Here is a 7,730-nt window from a genome sequence, read left to right on the forward strand (position 1 = left end):
GTATTTAAAAGACGGGTAGATGAGGCGCTTAGGGACATGGTTTAGTGGGCATGGTGGTGTTGGGTTGACGGTTGGACTCAATGATCTTAGAGGTCTTTTGCAACCTTAATGATTCTATGATTCTATTGTTGTTGTTGTTATTATTATTATTATTATTATTATTATTATTATTATTATTTTATTTCAATTATTAAACTGTTTTTATCTTGTTTTTATCTCAACCCACGAGTTTTTCTCACTTCTACTCTTCTAATTCTCCCCCCCATCCCACCAGGGGAGGGAGCGAGTGAGCAGCTGTGTGGTGCTCAGTTGCCAACTGAGGTTAAACCACGACAAATACTCAATCTGGCTAAATAAAATCTGTGTTCATCCCCTGTCCCATGGAAAATGAGGCTTAAATGTGTATGTCTCTCTTTCTGAGCAGAAATTCAACGATGCTCTCATCATCAGTGAAGATGCCCGCATCGAAGATGCTTTAGCCTACCTAACTGATTTTTTCACAAATGTCAAAAATGGACCACATACAGAGTTAGAGAAGCAACTGACAGCCAAATTTCAAGGTATTTCACACAGCAGCTGTGACAGTTACAGGGGAGAAGAGGGCTTATTGTAGGATGATCCAAGTGTTTTCTTCAGAGTAAGTGCAACTGTTTTTCCAGAAACTTCACTTTTCAGATCTAGTGTCCATGTGGGTGCAAATATAGCGTTAGGGTAGGCAGGGGGGAACTTACTTTCTGGGACTTCAAGCTTCTAGTGCAGGAGCCTAGGCAGTAGTAGTAATTGTAGCTAGATGCTGTAGTAGGTTCTTACATGCCTGACTTGGAGATAAGGCAGTGGTGTCCTTAAGGGTGTGCCCCAGAAGTAGGCTGATGGTCTACAATCATGGATGCCGGTAGCATTAGATAAGGCAACATACACTGCTCAGTGCACTGCCTAGCCTCCTCCTGCCCAATGCTCCCTGACAAATCCCAAAATTTTGGGAAGAAGTAGGTGGCCCTTTTACCCTTCTAATTAAAAGTTAGAGGTTGCAGTGTTCTCTAATTTCTGATTTAGTAGCAGTGTGCTGTAAACCAGCCTGTGATCTAGTGTCAGTTGTTTCCTCAGAAGAAATAGCACCAGTCTTTGCTAGAATGGAGTTTGTTTTGTTGCTGTCTTTTGGTTCACAGTACGTCACAGAGATTCTCCTGTCAGTTTGCTCCAGAATGTGAGACACTCAGAAATTCTTTTTCTGGGGATTTTGTTGCATTTAACCAATAGCTTGCTTTGCTTGCGTCTGTAAGAATGATATAGAAAATAAAAATACATGCTAAAGAGAATGTGGGTGGCATTTGAAAGTCGGTTTGGGTGAGAATTCTGTTTTCTGCATTAAAGAAGGTAAATTATTCAAGATACCGCCATTTTCTTTGAGAGAAAAAGCCAGAACTGACTGCCCTTTCAAAAGATGAGTCAAATGAGAATCCCAAGGTGGAAGAGCTTGCTTGCATCCTGGATGAAGCACTCCGCTATAACCTACAGACTCGCACTCTTCTCTTCGCTGAGACAAGAGCCTTAGTAGCTATAAGACGTTTCTTTTCAAAGCTCCTAAAATGAGAAGTGAGAAAATATAATGCCTCATCTATTACCATTCCCATTTTGATCTGGAAATAGAAAAATATGCATGTATTTGATCTTCCTAAGAAAATATTTATCTTTCTATGTCTTCCTAAGCACTGGCGCTCTGAGACAGGATGAGAGTTTTTTTCTTTTTCTAAAAACTACAGTACAGGGGTGGTGTCCTTCATCACTTCTTCTTGCTATATGTCATAGTTGATCATTAAGCCATCAGAATTTTACTTGAGGTCTGAATTCAGTTTTAACAAGATGTGTTACAAGGTTTTTGGCTTTAATGTGGCAGTGTTGTAAACCAGCAGCTCTGCTCTATTACTGACTGCACATCAGGAGGTATTTATACATTTCCCAGAGGAGTCCTATGGGCCCAAAGGAGGTCTGTGCCCTAGTATGTGTTCTTCATCAAGAAAAAGGAAAGGCTTTGTGGAGCAGATGTTCTCTGGACCCTTCTGATGCACTGGTCTTTTTCACACTTGCCTAGGATCAGGGGTCTAGGCTGGTTTCCTCTCTTCCAATACCTTGTTCCCAGAAGAAGTTCATGCTTGAAGTAAGTGTGCTGCTAATCATTAGCTTCAGTAGCTCTTAAACATTTACTGCAAAGTATCATAGTCTCTGGCTACTGTAAACAGATTTATCAGCTGAGAGTCCCAACCCCCATTTTATCCTTGGATATAGACACGCTGGATGAATTGCAAACCAGAAAAAAGTTAAAGGCAGGCTAAAGTCCAAACTAAAGGCAGGCTAAAGTCCAAACTAACACCACCAAGCATCTGCTGGCAATTTTCCATTATAGATGTAAAAGCCTAGTGTAGCTTGACTGAATTTTGTTCTTATGTAAGAGCAGGTTGAAGGTGCTACTTTCACTGTGCAGTGAGAAAGTGCAGTTTGTAAATAGCAACTCGTTTCCTTTGGATCCCAGAGGTGTAGTATTCAGTGATCTGTTGGTCTATAAAAGAAAAAGACATACTTTTTAGCAGTGAAAGGCTGCTTGTTCTTTAGCCAGCCTTTAAGTTGCAGGGGTGGGAAAAGTGGAAATCAGTTGTGGCATGGTTGGATCTGGCATCATGGCTGTGACTTGCTTTCTCACCTCTTAATAGATGTTCCCTCCTGACGCACAAGTTCCACCTTCTTTTCTGCTTTAGGTTCTTGGAAGTATTAATTGTCTAGGCAAGCATGGATAGGATCCATCTATCTATCCCAAACTAGCATTTCATCTGGACAGGGTTATAATTCCCTGATTTGCTTTCCAGGCTTTGAAGAGGTGGATAGAAGCAAGCCCTCTACTTAGCTACATAAAGCCAGTTGTGTTGATGGGTTGTGGAAGAAGAGATCAAAAAACAGGTACGCAGGTTTGCACTGAGGAATACCAGTTGCTAGACCTATGGTGGCTACGCTGCTAAAATTGTTCTACTCTTCCTGTGTTCCTCTTCTGTGCTCTTAAACAGGGGAAGGCCATGCAAGTTTGCGCTATGCTTCCTTCCATATCTAGAAGACCTTTAATCAATCCTAAGGAGATGCTTGCTTTTTCTGTCCAGAATCTTTGCTTAAAGCAGCAGTAACACTGTCAGTGACCCTTTGCTGCAGAATTCTTTTGCTAGTTCAAAAGAAGTTTAGAAACTGTCTGCTATCATGGCTTCTTGTGATTACTTCTAGTAGTATTTTCCCTGTTCCTTTTACAAATCCCTCTCTTATTTTGCATTTGGTGGCACAAAGACATTTTAAGGTAGAATGGAAGCTACAGCCAAAATGAATTATGAATGGCTTAGGAGTTTGCTTGGGCTTAAAATAACTAAGCTATATGGGTCTCTCTAATAAAGATCAGCTAGGTGTTGCATCTGGAATGGTGTTTCCCAGGATGACAATTCTTGTGGCACATCACCAGGAATTTCTGCTCAGTGGGTATATCATGCAGCCAGCTGGATATGTGAACTTAAAGTACTTTTCTAGATCAAAAGGACATGCTCATTTCTAATCACTTAAGTAAGAGCAAATGCAGGTAACCTGCTCAAGGAAGTCTTCAGTGTTTTTTCCTGACACAGTTTCTTGGTACTGTAGGTATGACCCTCCCAATGCAGAAGGGTGTACTGGATGCATTCAAAACCGACAAAGACAGCAGACTGCTAATTGCTACATCTGTTGGTGATGAAGGCATTGATATTTCTGAGTGCAACCTTGTTGTGCTCTATGAATACTTCCATAATGTCACCAAAATGATCCAAGTCAGAGGTATGGAATTTCAGAGCTATTACTTCAGAAACCTGTTTTGTCCTAGAAATGGACATAAAGTGCTAGTGAGTGGCACTTTGGAAATACTATAGTAATATGTGCATGTCTTGCTGTTGTTCCTGGGTGCCCCTGAGTGAAGTCAGATGAATGATGGCACCGGACATGACAAATTTGTTCACAGAACTGAGTCCTTGATGTTGTGTGTCTTTTCTTTTGCCATGCAAATTAGCCATGCTGCAGAAAGTTATTGAACTGTTGAGGACTGATCCCTCAAGTGAATATTTATAGATATAAGCAAAAGTATGGCTAGAAGAGCTGTAGTCAGAAATAGGGCAAATCATTCTGACTGTGATAATTTACAAAGGACTGCTGCAATGGAATTTCATGTATTGCCTTGGCTTCTGAAGACCTTCCCCTGCCCAGTGGCTTATTCCCAACCCAGCTACTCACAGGTACCCAAGGCCTTTGCATGTGCAGACCTCTAACATCCAAGACAAAAAAAAAAAAAAAAAAAAAAAAAAACCCTTTTTCTGTCTTGGCTTGTTTAAAGAAGTCTGTCAAGACTTGGGTCTTGAATCTTGGTGATTTTACAATACGGCCAGTAGATGGGAATGAAGAGCCACATTAAATACTGTTTTTTGTTTAACATTCCTAAATGTCATAAAACTGCCTACGTCTTTCAAGGGTGCATCTGCAGTATTTTATCATATCACCCAAGTAGTTAATTTCATAATTTGATGGGAAGTGATCTCCATCATACTTAGTCCTCTACTTTCAGGGTTTGTGTCCTGTGATTTTCTTATTTTTGTCTTATAATGAAATAATTGGTCCAGAATTCACGTTTATGGGTGAAAGGATAGTGTTTACTCTTAACAAATCATTAAAGATGTAAAGAAAATAGGTTGTGTCAGTTTTAAACCACATAAAATTATGATTTTGGGGGAATGGGAGCTCAAATGGCCTCAAGTTGCACCAGGGAAGGTTTAGATTGGACGTGAGGAAAGATTTCTTTCCTGAAAGAGTGGTTAAACATTGGAACAGGCTGCCCAGGGAAGTGGCTGAGTCACCATCCCTGGAGGTATTTAAAAGACGTGTAGAGGTGGTGCTTAGGGACGTGGTTTAGGGGTAGACTTGGCAGTGCTAGGTTAACATTTGGACTTGATGATCTTAAAGGTCTTTTCCAACCTTAATGATTCTATGATTCTATGAAAAGCAAATGTGAACATTTTTTCTAACTGGAATACTTCTAAACTGGTATGAGATCCCTGTAGTTCTTACTTCACCTGTGTCACAGCAGCGAAAACCAGGCAGGCAGTAGGCATAGACAAGTGGAGGGGATGGCACTTGCTCTTGTCTCTTTTCTTGCCAGCACTGTATTTCCAGTTCCCTAGGTTTTTTGTGATAGATTTTTTTTTTAAATAGACACCAATTAGCAAGGCAGAAAACTAGTAAGTAAGACTAAGATGAACTTTCTTCCTCTAGCTTTTGTTTCTACAGGAAGCAGCAAGATGCTGTACAATAACTGAAGTGTCAAGCATGCCAGAGCTTAACTGAGGCAGGCCACAGAAGTAGGCAATACAGCACTGGCTGGGGGATATCCATGAGGATACCTGGAAGGGGTGATCTTGTTCTGGTTTGTGATCAAAGAAGAAAGAGCTGAGAGAACACTTTTTAGAAGCAGCATTATCTGAATCTGAACATGGGAAACAGAAGCAGCCACACAGAAAATCCTTAATGGTCTTTTATGGCATAGCTGCTGCTTTTGCACATCTTGTTAAGAGTAACTAAAGAGGATAAATGTGTTGCTGTATAGGTCACGGAAGGGCAAGAGGCAGCAAGTGCATCCTTGTGACAAGCAAAACAGGAGTGGTTGAGAATGAGAAACACAACTGTTACAAGGAAGAAATGATGAATGAAGCTATTGAAAAGCTACAGAATTAGGCTGAAACAACATTTGCAAGAAAGGTTTGTACTTCTGTGGAATTTTCATACTCAAATCTACAGGCATAATCTATATCAGCCTCCATCTACTAGGTCTCTATCTAGGACCAAGTGATAACCTGAGGAAAGTGCTCACTGTATTTGGTTTCAGACTAAGCCTCGATCAGCAGAGAAGGGATAGTGCGTACCGCTAGCTTGCAGAATGTCATCTGTACTGTAACTGTAAAAAACTTAGAAGTTGAGATAGAATTTATATAAACTTCTTGGCTTAGACATAAAATATAAAGTATTCTGTCCACTGGAAGAAAAAGATTGCTGTGTCTACTTGGGATAGTGGACAGGGAGATGGGAAACTATGCAAATGGTGGTAATAGTCCATCCATATTCATGTTCAGAAGCACTCTACCTTTGCTGCAGGCCAGTACAAGTGCTTTTCAAAAGTTATTTGTTGTCATACCAAGTGATTGTTGATTTCACAGCAGTGGTTTCTGGGAGATTTCAAGAAACCATTGCCTGGGACACTATCAGGATGACATTTGGGTTTGTACATGCTCTTCTGCTGGTGACTTCTTTTGTACTGCCTACAGTACTGTTCATCTTTGCTTCAAGCAATGTCTGGCAGATCAACAAGCCTAGTAGAACACCTCAGCACACCTTCAGTGCTTTATATTAACCCTGCTGCGTGCTGCACACTTACCAGATCAGAAAACTTCATGAGGGTAGAAAGAAGTGTCAAGAACTTCTGGTGCTGGAGGTGACATGCAAGAGGTGTGTCAGGCTAAGCCAATGATGGACTTTTGGTCAGGCAGGTTCCGGCCCAGCACAGCAGGCACGTCTGTTCTGTGACCACTCCACCTTCCCAGGTGCCCTTGCATAATAGGTATGAGGCTCTGCCGGTAGAACCAAACAATGACAAGGACGATAGTTCATCTAGCTTGGAGGTGTCACCAAAGTTAAGTCGGCCTACACTCTGCGTCAAAACTTCTTCTATAAAGAAAAAAAGACGGGTCATTGCCATAGGAGACTCCCTTCTGAAGAGAACAGAAGGCCCAGTATGCCGACCGGACTCACTTCCTAGGGAAGTCTGCTGCCTCCCTGGAGCCCAGGTTAAAGATGTGAAGAGAAATCTTCCTACCTTGGTACGGCCCTCAGATTATTATCCATTATTGATTTCTCAGGTAGGCAGCGATGAAGTCGCACTAAGAAGTCCAAGGGCAATCAAGAGAGACTTCAGGGCTTTGGCATGACTGGTTAAGGGAGCAAGAGCACAAGTATTGTTCTCCTCTATCCTTCCAGTTGCAGGGAATGATGAGGGAAGAAACAGGCAGAGCCGGCAGATCAACACCTGGCTCCACGCATGGTGTCACTGGCAAGATTTTCAGGTTTTTGATCATGGGTCAGTCTACACGACACCAGGCTTGCTGGTGACAGACAAGGTACACCTGGCCCAAAGGGGAAAAGGATCTTTGCACAGGAGTTAGCAGGGCTCATTGAAAGAGCTTTAAACTAGATTTGAAGGGGGAAAGGCATAAAACCAGGCTCGCTAGAGCTAAGCCTGGGGGCGACACGCCAATGTTTGAGGGATGGTGTGCTAGCGAGGTCCTTCTGTTTGCCACCTTAGTGGAGGTAGGGGATGGAGATCCATGTGACAGCAAAGACACAAGGGTTATTGATGTGTTAGAAACCACAGGAGCGCCTGAGAACAGTCACATAGGAATTAGGGCTTCTCCCCCCAAAAAGGTGGCGGGATCAATAGCCCAACTGAAGTGCATCTACACCAATGCACACAGCATGGGCAACAAACACAGGGAGTTGGAAGCCGTTGTGCAGCTGGAGAACTATGATAAAGTTGCAGTCATGGAAACATGGTGGGATGACTCGCACAACTGGAGTGCTGCAATGGATGGCTACAGACTCTTCAGAAGGGACAGGCGAGGAAGGAGAGGCGGTGGGGT

At 42.3% G+C, this 7,730-nt stretch overlaps 1 protein-coding gene across 1 annotated transcript in view; it reads left to right on the top strand.

Annotated features, from left to right (window-relative positions):
• The window catches only part of DDX58 (DEAD (Asp-Glu-Ala-Asp) box polypeptide 58), a 161,187-nt gene that overhangs the window by 147,450 nt on the left and 6,007 nt on the right, over positions 1-7,730 (top strand). The window contains 5 exon segments of the mRNA XM_009328979.1: positions 425-560; positions 1,409-1,556; positions 2,858-2,949; positions 3,664-3,834; positions 5,648-5,799. Coding sequence (XP_009327254.1) covers positions 425-560; positions 1,409-1,556; positions 2,858-2,949; positions 3,664-3,834; positions 5,648-5,799 — 699 coding nt within the window.

This window comes from Pygoscelis adeliae, unplaced genomic scaffold, assembly GCF_000699105.1.
Source record: "Pygoscelis adeliae isolate BGI_AS28 unplaced genomic scaffold, ASM69910v1 Scaffold127, whole genome shotgun sequence".
NCBI lineage: Eukaryota > Metazoa > Chordata > Aves > Sphenisciformes > Spheniscidae > Pygoscelis > Pygoscelis adeliae.